The sequence below is a fragment of the Lytechinus variegatus genome, chromosome 9 (genome assembly GCF_018143015.1).
Source record: "Lytechinus variegatus isolate NC3 chromosome 9, Lvar_3.0, whole genome shotgun sequence".
Lineage (NCBI taxonomy): Eukaryota > Metazoa > Echinodermata > Echinoidea > Temnopleuroida > Toxopneustidae > Lytechinus > Lytechinus variegatus.
In genome coordinates, this window is record NC_054748.1 from 2877162 (window position 1) to 2902653 (window position 25492).

A 25492-nucleotide genomic window follows, 5' to 3' on the forward strand; every position below is an offset into this window, starting at 1 on the left:
TAGTTTTGTAGATAATGCCATGGGTAACGCATGTGCCAATTTTCGTCGCGATCGCGCGATCGACGGCCGAGATCATAAGGGGGGGCTGAATCAGCCCCCCCCAGTCTTCTTAGGCGTCGAAATAGCCCAGTCTATTTAGGGTTAAAATGCTGTCATTTTCTTATTCCAACCTAATTACAGCACAGGTATAGCTTTCAGATGGGTTCATAGGGCTCCACCTTCCTTCACTCTTAAAGTGCTGTCATTTTCTTATTCCAACCTAATCACAGCACGGGTACGTAAAGCTTTCAGACGGGTTCATAGGGCTCCACCTTCCTTCACTCTTAAAGTATTGTCATTTTCTTATTCCAACCTAATCACAGCACGGGTACATAAAGCTTTCAGACGAGTTCAAAGGGCTCCATTTCCTTCACTCTTAAAGTGCTGTCATTTTCTTATTCCAACCTAATCACAGCACGGGTACGTAAAGCTTTCAGACGGGTTCATAGGGCTCCACCTTCCTTCACTCAAGTGCTGTCATTTTCTTATTCCAACCTAATCACAACACAGAAACATAAAGCTTTCAGACGGGTTCATAGGGCTCCACCTTCCTTCACTCTTAAAGTACTGTCATTTTCTTATTCCAACCTAATCACAGCACAGAAACATAAAGCTTTCCGACGGGTTCATAGGGCTCCATTTTCCTTCACTCTTAAAGGGGAAGTTCACCCTGAAGAAAAGTTTGTTGTAAAAATAGCAGAAAAAATAATAAAAAATATTGGTGAAGGTTTGAGGAAAATCCGTCAATGATTAAGAAAGTTATTAGAATTCATAGTTTTGAATTTGTGACGTCATATGCGAGCAGCACTCTTACAAAGCAAGTGGTAAAAAATCTTTTAAATGTCATTTTCTCAGAAAATTGAAAACGGTTTTTACTGTGCCTTTTGTATATCAATAGACAAATCATTTCACACCCGATCATAAATAGAAAACAAAATAAAGTCATCAGGAACCATACAAAATTTGAAATTCATTGTTTTTTTACCATTCGCTATGTAGGAATGCTGCTCGCATATGACGTCACAAATCCAAAACTTTGAATTCTAATAACTTTCTTAATCTTTAACGGATTTTCTTCAAACCTTCACCAATATTTTTTATTATTTTTTCTGCTATTTTTACAACAAACTTTTCTTCAGGGTGAACTTCCCCTTTAAAATGCTGTCATTTTCTTATTCCAACCTAATTACAGCACAGGTATAGCTTTCAGATGGGTTCATAGGGCTCCACCTTCCTTCACTCAAGTGCTGTCATTTTCTTATTCCAACCTAATCACAACACAGAAACATAAAGCTTTCAGACGGGTTCATAGGGCTCCACCTTCCTTCACTCTTAAAGTACTGTCATTTTCTTATTCCAACCTAATCACAGCACAGAAACATAAAGCTTTCCGACGGGTTCATAGGGCTCCATTTTCCTTCACTCTTAAAATGCTGTCATTTTCTTATTCCAACCTAATTACAGCACAGGTATAGCTTTCAGACGGGTTCATAGGGCTCCACCTTCCTTCACTCTTAAAGTGCTGTCATTTTCTTATTCCAACCTAATCACAGCACGGGTACGTAAAGCTTTCAGACGGGTTCATAGGGCTCCACCTTCCTTCACTCAAGTGCTGTCATTTTCTTATTCCAACCTAATCACAACACAGAAACATAAAGCTTTCAGACGGGTTCATAGGGCTCCATTTTCCTTCACTCTTAAAGTGCTGTCATTTTCTTATTCCCACCTAATCACAGCACGGGTACGTAAAGCTTTCAGACGGGTTCATAGGGCTCCACCTTCCTTCACTCTTAAAAAAAAAAAAAATTAATTAGCTGATATAATTAAACATGAAATTAATTCAGTAAATTCACTTTAATTTTGGGATGTATAGTAATATAAATTAGAACTCTCCAAAGTTTGAAGAAAACTGTTCAACTTTTTCTTAATTAGAATCTAAAAAAACATATGCTAAATCGTGACGTACGGGACACTGCCTGTTGGACACCAGATAATTAACTTAATTAATTAGTTTTCAAAATCATTTTTTTTTCAAATGTTTGCATGAACTTAGCACAACATGTCCCCACAGAAAAATTTTCAAATATATAATTTGCATTATCTGCAGATCAAAAAATGTGATGTCCCGTACGTCACGCTAATTAATGATTTCTTGGAATCGTGACCTTGGCATTCATTAACTTTACGTTTTCAGAAGAAAAAAAATATAGGGCAAAAAACTTCAGAGTATAAGCTTTAAAATGACATACAATATGTAGATTTAGGCAAAGATTTAATTTTGGCTTCAGAGGGGACAATAGCTTGGACCTGCCCCACAACAAAGTACACAGTCTGAATATCCTTTGTATAAAAACAAAACTTGGGAAATTCTATTATGCTCCTGGCAAATCTTTGGAATGTGTCGGTTACTCACGTTACATGATTTGGACCAACGTGTGGAATTGCCCTTAACTAGATCCTATAAAATACCCTCCTCCCTAATAATAATGATGATAAATAATAATAATAATAAAATAAAAAATAAAGGAATAAATAAATGAAATAATAAGAATAAACAAATGAATAATACTATTGATAATACATTAGTACAAAAAAAAATAAAGTAAGAAATAAATAAAAAAAATTGTATCTTTTTATTCAGTTTTTCATCAGACACGATTCAAACAGGCGTATATTTTTAGTTATCACGAATGATAGCCAACTTCAATATTAGCAAGCTGATTGCATACAAAGTAAAGAGCCTGTGAAGTACATCATTGTTATTCATTGATCAAAATTTTCATCAAATTTATCTCAATTTTTTTATAATGTATTTAAAACAACCTTGGAGGAAGATGGGCTTTTCCTTTGATTTTTTTCAAAGAGTACATCTTATTTAAAGGGCAGCAATTTTTCTTCAGTTTTAAGATTGATATGAAAAAGGCTTATCAAATACTCCCATTGTCCTTCCTTGATTATATATCTGACATCTTGGCCCCGTCTTACAAAGAGTTGATATTGATCCGATCAATCGCAACTATGGACGGCCAGCAACGTCAACATATAAAATGCATGTTTGTTCCGAAAAAAATCTAGATACGAATGTATATCCATAAATTCATTGATTTCTTGACAATTTGGTGTGTTCTCCTTTATTTGCAAAGGACATTTTACTAATTTCCTGTAGAAGAAAATATGATACTGATGGATTTCCATAGAGTTACGATTGATTGGATCGATTGTAACTCTTCGCAAGACGGGGCCCAGGCCTTGGCCAATTTTAAATCAGATATGACCAGAAAATATTATTTTAAACCTTAATGCATTTATTCAAAAAAAAATTTTCCTTCCTTGGGGAAAGATGGGCTTTTGCTTTAATTTTTTTTCAAGGACGTTAACATGTTATTTAGGGCAGCAATTTCTCATCAGTTTTAAGAATTAATATGAAAAGGCATCTCAAATACTCCCATTGTCCTTCAGTATTCCTTGATTATATCTGAGATCTGGCCTTGGCCAATTTTATATCAGATATGACAAGAAAATATTGTCTCCACAAACCTGCAGGATTTGATCTGCTTTTAATGGCATCTTGCCAGTCATAAAAAAACAATGGCAGGTAATATGATTACAGCTTTAATGCATATCACTCACATCTCTCTATTGTAAATCGACGACTTTGAAGACTTGAGAAGTACATGTATGGCCCTACATGTGCATACACGTATACACAGTTAGCATCATTGTGAATAAATACCTTCCTGCAAAGCAATTATGATGCACTCTTTATCTTAACCCTAAATAGACTGGGCTATTTCAACGCCTAAGAAGACTGGGGGGGGGCTGATTCAGCCCCCCCTTATGATCTCGGCCGTCGATCGCGCGATCGCAACGAAAATTGGCACACGCGTTACCCATGGCATTATCTACAAAACTGTAACATCAAATTCTGCAAAAAATCTCATGTTTCATTAATTATGCTAATTTATGTGTAAAATCATAAGTTTGCTCTAATTAATAAAATAATGCCCCTGAAATGCTAATTTTTGTTTCACATACTCTAGATAGACATCTGATCAAATTTATTTTAAAAAAAATTCAACATCACATTTATTTTCTTATGTATTCTATTGTTTTCTAAATTTCTTATGTATTTCTTTGTTTTTCGACTTTTTGTTTTTTATTGTTTTTTCAATGGAAATTGTCGGGGACTTTATTTTGACCACAAAAAAGAGAAAATCAATTGATTTTAAGCAGTAAAAGGAAAAATAATGATACTATTTGCATTGGATTTGTACACAAATTCACGTTTTTGAGTAATTTTGGGTCTGCATGCACTTACGAAATGTTGCGTAATTTCCTAACCGCGTACCCGGGGGTCACAATTTTGGTCTCAAAAGTTGCGCGAGACTTGAAAGTAAAAAGTCAGCGAGCGACGCGGTCAAAAAATTTTGCGCGGCGGATTTATCGCGAAAAATGTTGAGGGGGGGCTGAATCAGCCCCCCCCCCTCAACATTTTAGGGTTAAGGTCACTGCACACCTTACAACCTGACTGGTCGGCGGCTGGCTTGCGACTGAGTGAGGGGAGATGAATCGCAAGGTAGTCATAAGCCTCGACACCGCACACCTTGCCATCAGCTCTGCGACTCGCGCATGCGCTTTTTGGCATAGCATCTTAGAAATTGAACTTACTACTGCATATGCACGTTGTTTATCATAATACGCATTGGCAACTCTGCTGTCTGATTGGCTGGAGGTTGGACTGAGTTTGCGATCCAGTCATAAGGATTCGACGTGTCAAATCCTTCCGATTTTCCTTGCGACTTGTCTCTGACCGGTCTGACCGGTCTTCTCACCCAGATGCAAGCCAGTGGCGACCGGTCAGGTCATAAGGTGTGCGTTGGCCTTTAGAGATATTTAACCATAAAATATATAGAATAAACAAATTGTCTTTCATCATTTTTTGAAAACCGTGGTAAGATATGCGTGTGTTTCAATGCCCTCCCCCTCCCCCCGCTTCAAGAGCAGTGTGCATGTAATCATTGAGGCATAGAGCTGCTAGCTCCATGATTGGGGTATGGGGATCCAATGATACAATTTTTTCCATTCCAAGGGGTTGGTAAAGATGGCTGACTCCACTTACAACATTTTATTATTACTTTGTTGCACAGTAGAGTTTCTTTACTCAATATTTTGAGATGACTTTTCTTTCTTTTTTTCAGAGGGAGGTATGTTTTGACTTTTCAATAGCAGCTGTGGATTAGTAACCAGAATTATGGTCGAAATAATTTGTTCTGGTCATCATTCAATTGTTGTTTGTAAAGGACATTATTAAAAACAGGTGGTGTTAATAACTTGCTGTAGCTTCCCTTGTTATGAGTCATAATCCTAAAAAAATATTCCCAAGAATGGACCAATCGTACGATGATTAACAGCATCATTAGGTTCTCCATCGCCACGGTAACTAGCTAAGCCTATAATGCTTTGTACTTGAAGCATGGCATTAAAGGCTATGTTGTAGGATTTGAGAGGGATGACGACGATTGTCTTTGCCAATTTTGGATCCATTTGTGCCTCATAATACATGCACCTTGAATGTTTGTCTCTCTTTCTATGTCCCTCTCCTCTCTCTCTTTCTCTTTATATCCCCTCCTCTCTCAGTCCATTTCTATATTTCTTCTCTCTCCCTCTCTCTCTCTCTATAAATATATATCTGGCTGTCCATCACTTTCCACTGTTTCTTCATCACTTCCTTCACCGTCTCTTCCTCCTCTCTACCCCTCTTCAATCTTTCCATCTCTTTTCACTCTCTCATTGTTCTGCTGTGCTTCATTTTGTTCCTTTCTATATTTGAAGTTACCATATCTATCTATCTATCTATCTGTCTGTCTATATATCTATCTATCTGTCTGTCTGTCTGTCTATCCAGTGCATTGTACGTTGCATTTGTGTATGTATTTCAATGTGAAGCACATTTTGTAAATTACATATTACTTTAGATATGTTAAACACAAATAAAAATGACAATGATTTTATGGATTTATTATATTTTATTGAGATTTTTCTGCAGTGAGAAATTTTCTCCAGTATTCTTCAGTTACCTATATTCATCACAAATAGATAAATCTGACTCAATTATGATGTCCATTTTCCATGACACCTCGTACAGATAATAGACATGACCCGACTCACCAATCCCACCAATGTTGATTTGACTTTCTACATAGTGGAGGAAGGTACCAAACTTCTCTCGGGGGAGGCCAAGGCGGTGCTGGATGAGCTCACCCTCCAAGAGATGACCCTGTATATGGCTGTACCAGTCAACAGTCCACCTATTGGTAACACATGCTAGGGATATACAGAGTCAGAGTCTGACAGAAAGAAAGATCAAGAGAGATATCCTGAGGGAGTCGAAGAGATTTAAAATAGAAAGAGCATGGTTGAAAGCAAGAGAATGGACAGGAGAGCGAGGATAGGGAAATTGGAGAGAGGAACACAAAGCGAGGCCATGGGGAAGGGTAAAATGGAGCGAAAGGGCATGATTTAAAGGCAGATATAGAGAGAGAGAAATAGAATTTTAAAAAGAGGGAAGAATAAGGAGGAAGGGAGAGAGGGAAAAAGAGCAACATAGAATGATGACCCAGTAGATTATACCCAGGTAACAAAACTGTAACAAAAACTGCTGTTGAAAAGAAATCCAAAGACCTTTTTCTTGTGTGGTGTATTTTTCAGTCATACCTTCAAGAGTGCAGGAAATGCAGATTGAAATAACACTCATGATATTGTTAAATCCTTTTTTTTTTCTCATGTTGCAATCACAGAGGTCGTACCGTCAACCACAGTCATGCCATCGGCCGAGCCTCCAGCCCGCCTGTGGATCATCGCGGCCGTTCTCGTTCCATTGGCTCTACTGTTCTTCTGTTGCCTTTGCTGCTGTTGCTGCTGCTGCGGGCGCAAACCCAGGAAGGAAGACGGTCCTATGGATCCTGATACATTCAAGATGCTCCAGTTCAAAGCAAAAGTAAGTACGGGTTTACAGACTTAAAGATTATTGAATGTAGAGGCAGAAAACGCTGTTTTTGTAACAAAGTTTAAAACTAAATGCGCTGTCACACCTTGGCGTTTTAGACAGCGTATGCCCGACGTATGAGGAATTTGGCGAATACGTTGGCGTACGTCGAATACGTTACGGGTAAGTTTTGCATACGTTAAGAGTACGCTAAAACACGCTGGTATACGTCGTCAAACGGCGAGGTCGTCGAAAAATTTTGTGCAAGAACAGAAATTTTCGACGTATGCCAACGTATGGCTCATACGTCCCGCATACGCAGGCCATAAGTCGTAGGCAAGTTACGCGATCGTTTATAAACGTTGACACAAGTTACTCGTAAGTTACTCATAAGTCGATGTACGTCGAGATAATGTCCAGCGTACCCTAAAACTTACTTCTAACCTATGAATAACGTGCTTTGAACGTATGTGTAACTTAACTCCAACTTACATTGACGTATGAAGACGTGCTCCGGACGACCACAAAACTTACTGAACGTGTTTATAACTTACAGCTACCGTATAATGGCGTATTGACAACGTTTATAGGAATTGGTATATAAAGGTGGGGTTCACTGGAGTTTTCTTCGGCATTGCGGTGGTGTTGATGCGGTGATGTATCGTGCGGTTATGATTTGAATAGTCGAGCGGCAGCCTTTTTATATGATACGGCACGTGTTCGTCAGCGATACGCTGCCGTGCGCTATTCGTAAGTTAGGCTATCGTAGGGCATAAGTTGTGTACGCCAGCAAAACGCTAAGCATTCGTTGGAATACGTTACTTATAAGTTAACGAAGCGTTCGATATAAGTTACTAATACGTTATGTAAACGTCCAACTCGTTATGAATACGCTAAGTATACGCCCAGAGTTGAAAAAAAAATATCAAAGTTCAGCGTATGCCGACGTTTTAGAGAAATTTTGAGTTTGGGCATACGCTGTCTAAAACGCCAAGGTGTGACTCCGCCATTAGGTTAAAGGTAAATGCTAGTTTTGGTAACGATATCAAAATGAGTTCGTACAGAATCCAATGAAATGACCACTAAAGTGTCTGTTTGTATAAATAAAACGCATGTGCCAAAGGATTCTGGAAGAAATCGTGTAATTGCTGAGAAATCAGCAAATAAGCATGGGATTCGGGTAGGGCGTCGGGCCCGACGCCCTAAGCAATAATTATACATTGTCCCACGTGCGCTTATCTGTGTTGGGGATTTTCGGTGTGAACATTTTTCAGCGTAGATTTCAAGATTTCACAAAGTCCAGTTAATGTAACTGTACCAGATCTAGATCCTCGATGATATACTGGCAATTAAGCCTTGTTTTACAGACTTTCTCATGAAATCAGTGTTAACTGCAACTACTGGAATTTCTCTTTAATGTTGACTCTGCATCACCAGAGTTCGAGAACTGGGGCCCGTAAACACAAAGTTTAGCGATTAATCGCTAAATTGAAAGATCAATTCTGATTGGTTCCCAGTCCGTCTACTGAGCAAATGCGCATGCAACAACGACCTTGATTGGTCATTTCATTTATTAGCAATTATACCTTTGTGTTATTGGGCCCTGGTAACTGAATTTTGTGAGGTCATGAAATCTATTAAAGGTATGCTCCGGGCTGAAAAGACAGATGAAAAATCAGGCAAAAATAGCATTGAAAATTTGATCAAAATCGGACGTGGAAAAACAAAGTTATGGCATTTTACAGATATGCATTATTCCAATGGAACAGTTCTTGGCATGTCTTCATGAATATTTAGTGAGCAGACTGATGCTGTCATATCCCCACTTGTTCTTTTTCTATTTTATTATATGAAATTAGATTTATTCAAATTTTTTTACCAGGAGCTGAAAAAATTTGATTGAAAACTGATATAGTGCAGCATTTATTAGATATTCATTGCTGCAACTTGTTTCATTATAAAGGAGACACATTTTTCATAAATGTATAAAAACAATGAAACCATCATGTTGTCAACCTGTCTGAAACGTCGAGTCTATCTACTACTCATCATCTCTACTCGCCGACGCAAGCCAGCATCTCCTCATCAGCTCTACCACTCAAGCTGTTCTCACTCAACATTCCTTCTGGTTTACAGTCCTTTTCAGGACTATTCTCAAGAAAGAATACTCTATTCTCAAATCTCCACTTTCTCGCCTATTCACTTCCTTCTCTTCTTCTATCCACTGCTTCTATAACACTCCACATGGTGTACCGTAAACCACATCAGCAATCATCATGATTTCATGTAATAACAAAAGAAAAAAGAAAGTAGGGATGTGACATCATCAGCCCACCTAATGAATATTCATGATGACCTGCATATAACTATTTTCACAAAATATAGCTAAAAAACTTCAAAATTCAATAACTTTGTTATTTGTTTTCCAATTTTGATGAAATTTTCAGCATTTTGCTCTGTGAACTTTACTCTAAATAGATATGAGTATTTGCAGCCCTGAGTATCACTTTGAAGCTGAATAAAATCAAACTTAAACATGATTAACACAATATTTTTTATTTCCCCGAGATCTGAATCTGTTGAGAAACATTTGGATTGTGCCCTCTTCAGTACACATACATGCAGCAATATTCTGTTTTAATCCTACCTACATGTAGTTATGAATCTGTTGATTTTAATTTACTGAATTGCGCCCCCTTCAGTTTCTACAAAGACAGTAATAAAGTTTTCATTTCCCAAGTTATGAATCTGTTGAGAAATAGTTGGATTGTGCCCTCCTCAGTACACATGTAGGCAGCAATATTTTGTTTTAATCCTACCTACATGTAGTTATGAATCTGTTGATTTTAATTTACTGAATTGCGCCCTCTTCAGTTCCTACAAAGACAGTAATATAGTTTTCATTTCCCAAGTTATGAATCTGTTGAGAAATAGTTGGATTGTGCCCTCCTCAGTACACATGTAGGCAGCAATATTTTGTTTTAATCCTACCTACATGTAGTTATGAATCTAATGAATTTAATTTATTGAATTGCGCCCTCTTCAGTTCCTACAAAGACAGTAATATAGTTTTCATTTCCCAAGTTATGAATCTGTTGAGAAATAGACCTCCTCGGTATGCAGGCAGCAATAATTAGTTTTAATCCCACCTGGTTCTGTCGAATTTAATTTGTTGAATTGCGCCCTCTTCAGTACCCATACAGACAGTACCCTGGCAGCCCTCAGGACCAGCATCTCCAACCAGTCCCGCGAGGGTTTGATGTTGTCAAACAAGATTACGCCAACAATGCGTTTGGTATGGAGGCAGGCGCGGTGGAGGGGAAGCAGCAAATTGAAGAAGAAGCTGAGATGATGAAACAGAGAGAGCTACCGAGAAGGTGGGATAAGAATTAAGTTTAGAACTACTGCCTGTTTGATGTTATAACATTTAACCCTATCTAGGCCGGGGTATTTTGGGAGTTCCTATGGCCGGGGGGGGGGGCCTCCCAGGCCCCCCTAAGATCTCGGCCATCGACCGCGCGATCGCGCCGAAAATTGGTTCGCGGGTTGCCTGGGACATAATCTACAAGATTGTATAGTAATTTATTTCATGCAAATCGCTATTAAGTGATTATGCTAATTTATGCGTAATTAGTATGCGAAATCATACTTTTTCCTCTAACTCCATAAATAAAACTCCAAATGTTCTAATTTTTGGTATAGAAAGTATTTGTGGTGTCCTTAGCAAGTGTACATGAAAAAAATTGTGATATCAAATCATTTTCTTATGTATTATATTGTTTTTTGCAATTTCTTATGTATTTCTATGTTTTTTGGACCTTTTGTTTTTCATTGTTTTTTCAATGAAATTTGTTGGGGACTCTTCTGTGATCATAAAAAGCATAAAATTAATACATTTAGACTAGCAAAACTAAAAATAATCATACATTTATGAATTTTGGTTGAAAACACAATTTGCATTGACTTTGTACATGAAATCACGTTTTTGAGCAATTTTCGGTCTGACATGCACTTACATAATGTTGCGTAATTTCGGAACCACGTACCCGGTTGACGCAAAATTGGTCTCAAAAGTTGCGCAAGACTTGAAAGTAAAAAGTCAGCAAGCGGCGCGGTCAAAAAATTTTGCACGGCGAAAATATCGCGCGATTCGTTGAGGGGGGGCCTCCGAGGCCCCCCGGCCTAGATAGGGTTAATAATAATAATAATCCGCTTTTATATAGCGCTTAATAAATCGGAACGACGTGTCTGAGCACTTTATAGATGTATTATCACCCCGGTCATCAGATTCAATTAGTCATTCCTGCACACTATGTGTGCACATCCTTTACTCCCTGGGGAGTATTCCAGTCAGTCGCCAGTGAGGCGCACACAGTACTGGGCAAGCTACATTGACTTTCACATCTAACCGGGTACCCATTTAGCACCTGGGTTGAGAGTGGATTAACGCCTTGCCAAAGTGTGGATTAACGCCTTGCCAAAGGACGCCAGACTGCAGTGGGATATTAAATCATTGAAGCTATTGGCATAAGCTGCTGAAATCCTGTGACTTGGTTGGTTGACAGCAATTGTGGCATAGAATTTCTGTTATCTCCTTTTCATAAAGCCTACTATTATTTTCAAGTTACCAGCTACTGTTAAAAGCTGCTGAAATTGTGCCATTTGATCTGTTGAGAACAGCTGAGCAATATTAGCACTGTTTTATGAAACAAGTCCCAGTGCTTGTTGATACCATTTCGTAAAACTTGGTATCACTCACAGGTTAGACTTACAGATACATGTATAAGCTACCAAAATTATAATTTTGATTCAGGGGGAATTTGGTGTAGATTTCTGACATTTCTGAAAGAACCTTTCATGGGGAGGGGCCCAGTTCATCTTGACACCATACCAGAAAACTTGCTATTTCCATCCCAATTTATGATTTTATTTCCGAAACCTTTGACATCCTGTCATTCCATTGGTCAAGAGCAAATTTGGGCAGAGATTCCTGCTTTTATTATCAACACCCTTTGGACCCAACTGGACCCAGTGTGTACTGAAAATGTTTATTAATCTTCACTCTTGATAAACTAATATTATAAACATTTCAAATTTTGATCCAAATTTGGCATTTATTTTCAAGCATTGTCATTGCAAATAAAGTCTGAAGACTGTTGAATACAGATTTGGGTAAGATTTTTTTTAGCATTTGCTTTGATGAACAATTTTCTAAGATGTGTTCTTGTTCATCCTGTCATTTTTTTTGTTCATTTAATTTTCTGTCAATATTAGGTTACAAGTAAATATTATTATCTGACATTGGTAATGTACAATAAAATGAAGTAGAGGTTTTTTTCAGGTGTTCCTGCATTTATTGATAATTCAATGTATGAAACACAGTAATCATAATGCATATAAAGAAATACAAAAATAAATGGCAGAATTACATATTGTGATGATTACATAAAGTTCCATGACCTTATGAAAGTAAAAGGATAAGTATTTTAACTCTGGATAATTCTTTCTTTCCATGTCTTGTAGAACGGTTGAGGGACATGTATCACCTGTCCTTCACTCCAGAAACCAGTACCCCATCGGACAGTCACCGACCCCCAGTGGGACTTCTAGCTCTTCCCTAGTACCACCTCTACCTGTAAAGGTAAGTTACAAGAGCCTATTCACCAGAAACTAGTATCCCATAGGACATTCACCGACCCCCAGTGTGTCATCTAGTTCTGATCCAGGACCACCTCTCCCTTACAAGATAAGTTATAAGAGTCTATTTCACCAGAAATCTGTATGCCATAGGACATTCACCGACTCCCAGTGTGTCATCTAGTTCTGCTCCAGGACCACCTCTCCCTTACAAGATAAGTTATAAGAGTCTATTTCGCCAGAAATCTGTATCCCATAGGACATTCACCTACTCCCTGTTTGTCATCTAGTTCTTTCCCAGGACCACCTCTCCCTTATAAGATAAGTTATAAGAGTCTATTTCACCAGAAATCTGTATCCCATAGGACATTCACCAACCCCCAGTGTGTCATCTAGTTCTTTCCCAGGACCACCTGGTGCTTTTCCCCCTTTTTTGTATTGGGGGGATGATCCTTATTCTATTCTTCATGTACCCCAGAAGTATAAAACAAGCTCTGTCATTTTGTTGTGGTAATTAATTAATGTCCTGCTGAAGTACAAATCTTTCTTTTGATGGAATGAGAGCTACATGTATAAAACTGCTTTTAACCTGCCACCCTTAACATTAATTCACCCAAAGGGAATTTTGAGATTTTGATGGAACTTGATAAAGCACATCCTAGAATGATATATATAAAACTTGGTCAGAATGGATCAACGATAACCCCCTCAATTACATTACTGAATGAATTCAATTTCAATTCAATTTCAATTCATCTTTATATATTTATTTATTATTATTTTTTTTTATTTCATCTTTATTTCACAAGCCAATTAAAAAGGCTCTTTTTTAAAACAACAGACATACAGTATAAACAGTTCAAGATAAAAATATAACAATGAAAAGTAGCTCATCGCAGGATATAAAAATGTTCCATAAGGCATTGTGGTAAAATACAATACATGTTGACTAATTATTAAAATATAAGGACGAATGTACACAGTGGCGGACCGTGACCCCGAGGAGACAAAGCATTGGGGGGGGGCACGGCATTGTACACAAACAATGCAGTGCCCCCCAATGCTTTGTCTCCTCCGGGTCACGGTCCGCTACTGAATGTACATGACATTTAGTTAGAGCTGCAAAGGATAAAGAGATTTAACCCTATCTAGGCCGGGGTATTTTGGGAGTTCATATGGCCGGGGGGGGGCCTCCCAGGCCCCCAACTAAGATCTCGGCCGTCGACCGCGCGAACGCGCCGAAAATTGGCATGCTGGTTGCCTGGGACATAATTTCCAAGATTGTATAGTATTTTTTTTCGTGCGAGTCGCTATTAAGTGATTATGCTAATTTATGCGTAATAAGTATGCGAAATCATACTTTTTCCTCTAACTCCCTAAATAAAGCTCCAAATGTACTAATTTTTGGTATAGAAACTCTTTGTGGTGTTCTTAGCAAGTGTACATGAAAAAAATTGCGATATCAAATCATTTTCTTATGTATTTTATTGTTTTTTTGCAATTTCTTATGTATTTCTTTGTTTTTTGACCTTTTGTTTTTCTTTGTTTTTTCAATGAAATTTGTTGGGGACTCTTCTGTGATCATAAAAAGCATAAAATAAATACATTTAGAGCAGCAAAACTAAAAATAATCATACATTTATGAATTTTGGTTGAAAACACAATTTGCATTGACTTTGTACACGAAATCACGTTTTTGAGCAATTTTCGGTCTGACATGCACTTACATAATGTTGCGTAATTTTGGAACCACGTACCCGGAGGACGCAAAGTTGGTCTCAAAAGTTGCGCAAGACTTGAAAGTAAAAAGTCAGCGAGTGGCGCGGTCAAAAAATTTCGCGCGGCGAAAATATGGCGCGATTTGTTGAGGGGGGGCCTCGGAGGCCCCCCCCGGCCTAGATAGGGTTAAGGTTGAAGTGAGGTTTGGGATTCACTCAATCATGAGATGTGCACACTGTCTGAAAAGAAGGTGGAAAATTTCCACGATTGAATGCTTTGGGACCACCTTCCTTTCTAAAGTCTCCCGCAGATACATGTATGTCACAAATAACACACAAGAAAAGATCAGAAAGTAAATTTCCGATATTGAGCAAAACAATGAGAAATGTTTACAGTGTGATTGCATCTTGCACTAAATAGTAGCCCTTGAAATGAAAGAAACAGCCCCAAACTTCAGCAAATGCCCCCAAGTGTAATAAATATGAATTGAAAATGAAATGATAAATTATCGAATTTTGATCTCCTTGAAATTGAAATTAAGAGATATTTTGTTTTTGAAAAGTACATTTTTATGAAAAATAATTAATGCGAGAAATATAAAATGGTTGTTGTTTTTTTAATTGTGTTACAAAGTAGGCATCATTAGTATTATCACCCCTATCAGACATCTGAGCTGGTCATTTATAAAACCGTATTGCCCTACATTTTCTGAATATCGGGAAGGGTAGGTATATTTTTTGTATTTTCCTCGGTCTCAGTGCGCGTATTTACTTTGCATGCAGAGACGAAGCAAAATATACCTTTGTATTTTCCCTGGTCTCACATCCGGGAATTTGTGGATGCGTATAAAGAGATACGCTTCATAAGGATCCGCCCACCAACAATATACGTCATAATAAAGACAACGCTGGATCCGAGCGCTTGCAAGTACGTCATAATGGTTAAGTGCAGAGCCTAGACCGATATTCACATGACACAACAGAACTCTATTTTTAAAAGAAATATCCCCATTATCATGATTTTTGTCTCACCTGCGAAGCAGAGTGAGACTATAGGCGCCGCTTTTCCGACGGCGGCGGCGGCGGCGTCAACATCAAATCTTAACCTGAGGTTAAGTTTTTGAAATGACATCATAACTTAGAAAGTATATGGACCTAGTTCATGAAACTTGGCCATAAGGTTAATCAAGTATTACTGAACATCCTATTAAAGTTTCATGTCACATGACCAAGGTCAAAGGTCATTTAGGGTCAATGAACTTAGACCATGTTGGAGGAATCAACATTGAAATCTTAACCTGAGGTTAAGTTTTTGAAATGTCATCATAACTTAGAAAATATATGGACCTAGTTCATGAAACTTGGACATAAGGTTAATCAAGTATCACTGAACATCCTGCATGAGTTTCACGTCACATGACCAAGGTCAAAGGTCATTTAGGGTCAATGAACTTTGTCCGAATTGGGGATATCTGTTGAATTCCCATCATAACTTTGAAAGTTTATGGATCTGATTCATGAAACTTGGACATAATAGTAATCAAGCATCACTGAATATTTTGTGCAAGTTTCAGGCCTAATGATTAAGGTCAAAGGTCATTTAGGGTCAATGAACTTTGGCCGAATCGGGGGTATCTGTTGAATTACCATCATAACTTTGAAAGTTTATTAGTTTAGTTCATTAAACTTGGACATATGAGTCATCAAATATCACTGAACATCCTGTGCGCGTTTCAGGTCACATGACCAAGGTCAAAGGTCAATGAACTTTGGCCGAATTGGGTGTATCTGTTGAATTACCATCATAACTTTGAAAGTTTATGGATCTGATTCATGAAACTTGTACATAAGAGTAATCAAGTATCACTGAACATCCTGTTCGAGTTTCAGGTCACATGATCAAGGTCAAAGGTCATGTAAGGTCAATGAACTTTGGCCATGTTGGGGTTTTTTGTTGAATAACCATCATATCTCTGTAAGTTTATTGGTCTAGTTCATAAAAAGTGGACATAAGAGTAACCATGTATCACTGAACATCTTGTGCGAGTTAGAGTAGTATGCAAAGTCAGCACTGCTGCTATATTGAACCGCGTGATGCAGGTGAGACGGCCAGAGGCATTCCACTTGTTGCTCTAGATATCTGATTTGGATGATAATAAAAATATTGACTGGCTCTTCTTTCGGGGAACATCAAATATATTGCCCTTAAATGACCCATATTGCCCTCGTCTAAAGACTCGGGCCAATATGATTCATTTGCTGGCAATATATTTGATGTTCCCGTCAAGGCCAGTCAATATTATATAACTATTTCATTTATAAAATATTGTATGTTATGTAGGAAACATGTAAACAGAATGTATTTAAAAAATAATGTAAAATCATTCGATTTGTCATTGTGAAAAAAATGATTATATTATGAAATAAAGGATCTTTTTTATTTTCTGGAATAAAAAGGAAAGAAAGAGAAATATATGTAATACACTCAAAACATGAATTGTTTCCTTCTTCTTCACTGCATGATGGATTGAATTGCCCGTATTCTGAAGTCAGGTTTAACTCAGACCATGGTCTAACTCTGTGATAAAATTATGGGAAGCCAAAAGTGTCAACATTTTTATTAATTTACATGTTTCTTATGTTTTTCCCCCTGATTCATCCATGGTGAAAACAGTTTTTAGCCTTCCTAGACAATTATGACTGATTTGAGAGCCAAATAAGCTGAAGTATGATACAGTATCTCTACTGTTAGTGATTTATGTAACAATTGGCTTTCCATACTTAAACCACAACTTTAAACCTGATTTAAGTTAAACCCGACTTCAGAATACGAGCCAATGGTCAGTATTTTGAACCCGGGTTTAACTTAGACCATGGTCTATCTCGGTGCTAAAATTATGGGAAGCCAAACCTATCAAAATTTGTTCACATGGTATGTTTACTGTGCTCTGTTTTAATTTGTTAGTGGTGAAAAAATTATCTTATTTATCCTTCCCGGACATTTAAAAATGATTTGAGAGTCAATTGAGCTGATACAATTAACGTCTACTGGTAGAGAATTATGCCACAATTGGCTTTCCATACTTAAACCTGAGTTTAAGTTAAACCCGACTTGAGAATATCGGCCAATGTGTTTTCTTTCTCTTTCTCAGCAGACCAAAGGTCACCAGAGGGTAAGAGATGGAAGTACTAGTGGAAGTGATACGGGGGAGGAGCTCTACAAACAGAGGCGAGAATACATGGCCGCTCAGGAGGAGATCAGTAGAGTACTAGAACCGGAGTTATACTCGTCACAGGGGAGAAAAAGGTACAGTAGGGGTGCTCTCCTCAAAGGGAGTTTGGGGGACTGTAGACCATGACGTAGACCATGGTCTTACTCTGCTAGAATCACAGGAAGCCCAAAGATTTGTTAATCTGTAATTGATCTTTGTAGGATTGCATGGTGGAGTTTGTAACGTGGAGAAGGTTTGAGGTTCACCATGTGTAATATGTAGAAGGGAAGGAAATACATGTACAGGCAGAAAGATTGAAGAGAGTAACCTCTCTTCAATTCATCCGGCTATTACTCAAACCAAAGCTACTCAAGCTATATTCATCTCATCTCATCTGGTTTACATTCCTTTTCAGGACTTCACTCACTTTCCAGAAAACAATACATCTAATCTTGAATTATCTATATTTCTTAGGTTTACAATTTTCCTTCCCCTTGCTTTCAGAATGAAGAAAATGCTTATCACTCCCAGACAGTTATAAATATGAGTGTCAAATGAGTAAATAATTGAACATTCAGATACAGTATGTAGATGAGAGTAATTTATATGGCTATACACAAATAAAAGAAAAGTTCAGAAATGGAAAAGTTACAAGTTAGATCGAGTTTTAATTCAAATAGACAAATCATCTAAACTTGTCAATTCAAATCAATATAAATCACATTGGTATATATAAAAGATGTAATAATACGTATATAGGTTGACGACAAATGATTCTGAAAATATGAAATAAGTAGAAAGCTTAACTGATTATTTGCTTCTGAGGGTCTTCACTCCATAGCAGAGTATTAAATTCATTTTAAAAATCTGTAGCGGTGATGATCTTAACTTAATTAAAATGAAAGATTACAGCCCAGATCATATGTTCTTGAAAATCGTGACTAAAATTCGTCGATCTAAGATGGTAGACTTTGCGTCTGATCATCAAGTTCTTATATCCAATGCCTTTCGATCACGGCCAATATCTCATCAATCCGTTTAAAGCCATATAAATTGCTCTCATCTACATATCTAGGGGACAAGGGGCACTGCCCTCAAAGGGAGTTTGGGGAACTGGAGAATTAGGCCTGTATTCTAAAGTCTGGTTTAGACGTAGACCATTGTCTTACTCCTAGCTAAAATTGTTAAACTAGGGGCCCTGTCTTGCAAAGAGTTGCAATTGATCTGATCAAACGCAACTATGGAAAGCCAGTAAAGTCAACATAAAATGCATGTTTAAAAAAAAAAAATATGAATGTATATCCATTAATTAATTGATTTATTGACACTTTGGTATGTTCTCCTTTGTTTGCAAAGGACATTTTGCAAATTTCCTGTAGAAAAAAATATGACACTGATGGATTTCCATAGAGCTACGATTGATCGGATCAATCATAACTCTTTGTAAGACGGGGCCCAGCGTTGTACCCATTACAGAGGTGAAAAGAGTACAATAGGATGAATGTCGGGATCTAAAGGAGGTTGGATTGGGAGAGGGGGGGGGTGAATCCTCTGTTAATTTGTGTGAGTTTATGTTTTACAAAGCTGTATCAATCACATTCATTATTGGGGACTCAACCTTCAATGTCACTATCTGACGGATGTGGCCAGCCTTTAGGGAACTCATATATAATGCCTCATTTCAGTGAACTCTTTCATGTTATTTAAATGCTCTGTTATGACTTATTATGTAAGATATATTATGTTAAATTATGTTCCAAATATAGATTCCATTGTTCATGTTGAATTTATAGAATTTGTTGTCTACCATTTTGCACGGCATGAAAACAAAAAGAATTTCCAATTATGGACAATAAATACATCTACAGTGTAACTACTTATACTTATGAAACTGGATTCCGGGAAGTCTGATATTAAAACTTTGTACATGAAAGACAATCGTTCATTCACCCATACAAGAATTTGTGAAAATAATTGAATTTATTATATTACTCCATACAAAGTGATACAAGAACAATAACATTGCATTGTACATGTAAATCTATTTTTTATCAAGGTTATAGAATTTCAGCAGAACTCTTACCCGAAACCTTATTATCACCCTTTAGAAAATATAGATTATACTTCCTATTAAAGCTGAGAATCAAATACTACATCTGATGAAATATGGACACTATAGACAGGGTGTGAGAGTTCAGATTTTTAGCTGATTTCAGATTTATTTGTTCTGATTTTCAGCTTACTTTTAGTGTATTTTTGGTTTCCTCTTTACAATAAGTATGGGAGCTCTTCCTATTTCAGATCTCAAACTTTTCAACACTCTTGAGCATTTTTTCAGATCCTTTTATTTGTGACCACTCACACCCCTGTACAGAAGCCAAAGTAATGATAATTTCTTTCTTTTAATTTTGATCTGGGATTTTTACTTCTTTTTTGTCATTTGTAATGTATTGATGTATCGCGCGGTGACCCCTTTCATAAGCATTGCTTCTCCGGGGTCTCCGAACCATCTATTTGTTTGTTTTTTTTCTGATACTTTGTTGATACTGTATATTGTACTGTTTTTATCCTTTTGATGGTTGAATAAATAAATGAATTGAATTGAAATTGAATAATAGATTGGATTTGTAATGCGCTAAATCCCCTCTTCAGAGCGCCTATTATGATTCCCAAATTACAGTAGTTCAGCTTCTAAAAAAATAATAAAAACTATATACCAGGTAATTTGTTAGACGAAATAGCATTTCCCTTTTCCATACAGTTTAACAAAGTCTCTGCAAATTCCAAACCATTATCTTCATGTTTTAAGAAAATAAGATGCCACAGGAGTAAATATCAATCACCATCAATGTTATTAAAGGCACGTTGTGTTGTACAAAATGTACAGTAATGTACAAAATATACTAGTCTTGTACATTATACACTGCGTATCAATAAAAGGATTACACTTTGAAAAAGCCCTGGGAATTAAAAAATATACAACATGTGGGTAATTTTTCCACATACAATCATGGGTTTGGGTCTCATCCATCCAATGAAAGTAAAAGTTTTGACCGAAAGTTACACTTGAGTGAGCACTGTCTATTTTTGTAAAGCTCACAGAAATCTGTTTGCTTGCAAAGAAAGGCTTGTTTTCAGGCTGTGTCAAGGGGAAAGGGCGAAATCAAACTTACCCTGCGATACATTTCTCATATATTTCCCTTGCACTTTTAGTCACTTGAAATGAAACGGATGCATTCAAGCATTTTGTATCAATTTTGCCACCCCAATTGATATTTCAACACATAGTAAGCACAACCTTTCCCTTCTTGTGCCAGCTGGATCTGAGGACATAACTAAATCTGAACAAAAGTTTATATCGGACATCTCCAGCATTTTTCACTAAGTTTTATTATTTAATGTGGGTTTACATTTTATTTTTCATTTAATACCTGTTTCTCCACACTTTTCCAAGCTTGACAGTGATTAACAAAATGAATATCAAGCCTAAGCCATTTCCTGTAAATCACAGCTCATTGTAAAGCAAATATCGTCATGATGGACTCGGTGTGTGGGGGAGTGGGATGGGGCGCAATGCAATCTTTGAAGTGTTTTGGACAAGGAAACAAGTTTAAAAACGCAAAAGATATCTTTAAATCAATTTCACTACCTAAATTCAACGTGTTCTTCATGATTAAGGCCTACTTTTATTCGCATAACTATTTCAAAGTTCTGCGCAAATAATTTTTCACTAACTTTTCAAAAGTAAACAGAATTATTTTTCAACAGTTATATCGTCATTTGCTTTAATGGATCTTTACCAATGTTCAAATGTGGAAAAATCTTCAGGATATAACAACGGTATAATTTTACAGGATGTTTTCTAAGTGTAAACTTTTTATGTTGATACGCACTGTAGAGTTTCCCTCATCTTCAAGGCCCCCCCCCCATATGATCTCCCAAAATACCCTGGCCTAGATAGGGCTAAATAGATACTGGTTCATATTCAGTTTTCCTGTCCATCATTTCAGTCAAAAGGGAAAAGCTGGTGGAAAGAAAGGAGGAGTTCAGAAGACAAAGGATAGAAAAGCAGAGGGAGAGAAATCGGTGAAGAACAAACTGAAGAAGATGGAATCCCTCCCAGATAACCACTATGCGAGAGCTGGTGTGGGCGCACAGGTATGTTACACATTCATGGTTTGTTCACTGTCTTTTTAAAGATGCTGTTTACTTTGGAATGTGATGCTGCCTAGATATGTAACATTCATCTCCTTAACCCCCCCCCCCCCCAGAAGAAAAATAATGACAATATAAACATGACAAGTCATAAACTAAGCAAACTGGAGAAAAAAATACGTAGGGCTTGGGTGATGTCACCCCCAAAATGTTCAAAACAACATTGGAAGATCAAAAAGTAGCCCAGGGTCTCATGTTACAAAGAGTTATGATTGACTCTATCAGTCACAACCATGGAAAGCTAGCAAGTCAACATCCAAAATACACCTTTGTTTTAAATGTTTTCTAGATATGATGTATATTCATTCATTCACTGTTTTTTTTACAATACAGTATGCATCTCTTTGTTTACACAGGACATTATGCAAATTTTCTGAGGAAAAATTTATGACACTGATCGATTTCCATAGAGTTAAGATGGATCCGATGTTTGGAGACTATTCATCTATACATGCAATATCTGACAAATTTCCATCTTACCGTTTTAAATTTAATAAGCTCTTGATCATTAGTCTCACAAAATTTGATCCCAAGTTTCCCAATTATAAATAAACAAGGTCCCCTTATCTGACCTTTGTTGGAGTCAACTGTTTGCTGTTCTGATAATTCATTTGTGACTAGACACTGTTTGCTTAAGGTCTACAAACATACATGTAGTACCTGTAGGCGAAAGATGAGCATTTCCAAAAAATAATAATAGTAATAATATTTCTATTTTTGACTTTTCTTATGAAGGTACAAAGTGCAATATATTTAGAATAAAACAAACCTATAAAATGCAAAAGGAAAAATTACAGAACATTGAATGTCCAATGCTGGCTAGCAGACGCTAATGGAAACAATGTGTTTTTAGAATTTTCTCGAATACATTGAGACTGTTTTTTTTTATATAGTTGGGGAGATTGTTCCATGCTCTTGGAGCAATGACTAGGAACACTCACTTGCCAGCATTGTTTGACATATTTTGATGTGGATAACTTTATTGTCATTTGATCTTAGGTTTATAGAAAAACTCTTTAATTTGATTGGATAATTTTTCTATTCCACCAAATTTCTAGCAGTTATCCAGAATACACTCCATAATAATATTCAAAATTGAGAGACAATTTTTACGGAAATGATAAATACATGTAATGTTATAGTAAAACTGCATATTTCTGTTTTATACTAGGTGAGGCCATTCTGAACCTTAGAGAAATGTTGGCATTTGATATTTGGAAAGTAATTGTTTCTCGTATCTTTAATTTATGTCATCATAAAATTTGAAGGGTTGTACACGTATATACATTTACTTCGGGCTAAAAATGATATAAATTGAATGAATAGTATTCTATACACAAACACAACATGGAAAATTGTATCAAACTTGATGAAAACTAACAGTTATCAAATTGTAAAGTCTTGCACTATATTAGAGATTCACTTCTATGGCTTATCATGAATATGCAATTACTTTATGTCATGTCCCTTTTTTCAAAATTAGATATTATATAAAATCTTAGTTTTGGGAAACTATCCCCTTGTTACAGAGTACGTCTGAGCAATGGTGATCTTCAATACACTTTGATTCGGTAGTTATTCCTATTTGTACTTTTTTGAACCACAATTTGGAATAATTACAGTACTTAATTGACTGAATGAAATAGAAATGGGAGATGACCACATCAGGTTGCTTATACAGACGTGTAGAATTTGTTAAACAATATACATGTAACGCAAAAATCAAAACTGCCACTACATTATACAAAGCTGCCAACTAATGTGTTTTTAACGATATTAGCATGTTTTTTTTCATAATCAAAGTGACAAAATATGAGTTTTTATTGCAAAATGTTTTTGTTAAATTTGATTACCATGCTTCATATGTGTAATTTATCAATTTTTGTACCAAAATGTTTTTTTTTCTTCAAAATATGATTTTAATTATGGATATGTTTTTTGGTTGACAGAGGTTGGCAGTTCTGCATTACAGTGTACATGTTATATTTTATCCTATTTTAAAAAATAAAATCTTCAGCTATCTGTTCGCTTAATTTTACTCTTTTTGTCCAAATAACAATAAAAGAAAACATTTTAAAGCACAGAGCTAGGATAGTGAAGGCACATACATAATCATCTTGCCTAGTCTTGTAAGGTCCAAGTTCATATACATGTATATTCGGAGTAAGCAAGTGCGCAGTGCCTGCAATGTTCATAAATGTATCAAAAGGAGTTTCATGGAACATCTGGGCTGAGAGGAGGTCCAAAGATGATCTTTTCAATCTCCTCAACGTCGTTGGGGCATGGCATCATCCCTCGCTTGCTCTCGTTTTTCGTTACCGTGTCCAGCATCTTCTGAAGCATCTGTGAACACGTCGTCTCGCGAATCAGCCGCCTCACGTACGGTTGAGAAATATTCTTCAGCATCAGCACGAGCAGGGCCAGGTCCTGCTTGTCCAGGTCCGGATTGGAGGCGATGAGGCCCAGATTAGCCCGGATCTCATTGTTGTTCCTACTGCGGAAGAAGTTGTAAAAGTCCTCTGCCTTGCTGGATGAGTTCTTTCCCCGCTGCGATTCATCCATTATGATTTTGACCTGCCGTGTGGGACCACTCATTTGCACTGGTGTGCTGAAAATTGATCCAAGCGAAGAATCAGCTATCTTCGTAACCCTCCAATTTTCAGTGTTAATCGCACCAAGCAGTTGTCTGATCACAAATATAGGGATTCAGGGGGTGTGGTTTCACTGCCACTAAAGCAGCTGAGTAATTACCATTCAATCAAGCTTTTGTTTGCTATGCTTGATAAACCATCACATTCCAGAGATTGGAATTCCCAGGACAAGTCTATGCATGAACTATGCACAGTTGGTAATAATTGCTTTCTTTATTGGTGGAGGTGGAAGCTGGAATTCCCCTGGTTATCTGGGTTTGTCGGCTAAATCTATAAATTTCCTAACTTTTCTCCGATCAATGATTATTAAATTGTCTGCTGCCCTCTTGTGATTCAAGTCAGTATAGTCCAAAAGTCTTCATCGGTTGAGTACTTCCTGTTGCAACTCCCGGTGATTGGTTCAATGAGCTGACAGAGCTTTGACAAGGACTTTGGCTCTGCAGGAAAGAGAAAGCAAATTAGAGATACTTGTTTTGAAATTGGATACATGAATAAATACTGCAATGTTCTGATAAAATATTTAAAGGGCAAGTCATAGATGACGACAGGTGGGTGTTTCATAAAGCTGTGTGTAAGTTAAAGGGGAATGAAACCTTTGGAACAAATAGGCTTGTGTAGAAACAGAAAAATCAAAGAATAAGAAAAAAGAAAGTTTGAGAAAAATCGGACAAATAATGACAAGTTATGAGCATTTGAATATTGCAAACACTAATGCTATGGAGATCCTCCCATTGGCAATGCGACAAGGATGTGTGATGTCACTGATGAACAACTTTCCCTTTGGTGGACTATAAAATACCCTCAAAATGTCTCTTTTTGCTTTTTCTTACGATGATACAAACTCTTTATCCATTATGTATTCTTAAAAAATATGTATTACATGCCCTCATGTAGAAAGAACACATGATCTATGGATAGATGTGATAAAAGAGGCAATTCAAGTGAAATATATACTAAAGTAATGGGGAGAGTTGTTCATAAGTGACATCACACATCTTTGTCGCATTGCCAATTTGCTATCTCCATAGCAGTAGT

At 36.9% G+C, this 25492-nt stretch overlaps 2 protein-coding genes across 2 annotated transcripts in view; one reads left to right on the forward strand and one right to left on the reverse strand.

Annotated features, from left to right (window-relative positions):
* Nucleotides 1-25492, forward strand: part of LOC121421084 (mucin-12-like) — a 69893-nt gene that overhangs the window by 11374 nt on the left and 33027 nt on the right. The window contains exons 4-9 of the mRNA XM_041615696.1: nt 6185-6353; nt 6837-7036; nt 10217-10401; nt 12548-12665; nt 17532-17686; nt 21602-21749. Coding sequence (XP_041471630.1) covers nt 6185-6353; nt 6837-7036; nt 10217-10401; nt 12548-12665; nt 17532-17686; nt 21602-21749 — 975 coding nt within the window. The remainder of the gene's footprint in view (nt 1-6184; nt 6354-6836; nt 7037-10216; nt 10402-12547; nt 12666-17531; nt 17687-21601; nt 21750-25492) is intronic.
* LOC121421085 lies at nt 22140-24894 on the reverse strand. Its single transcript, XM_041615697.1, has one exon. It carries the CDS (start codon nt 24399-24401, stop codon nt 24021-24023), a length of 381 nt encoding a protein of 126 aa, XP_041471631.1. The 5' UTR covers nt 24402-24894; the 3' UTR covers nt 22140-24020.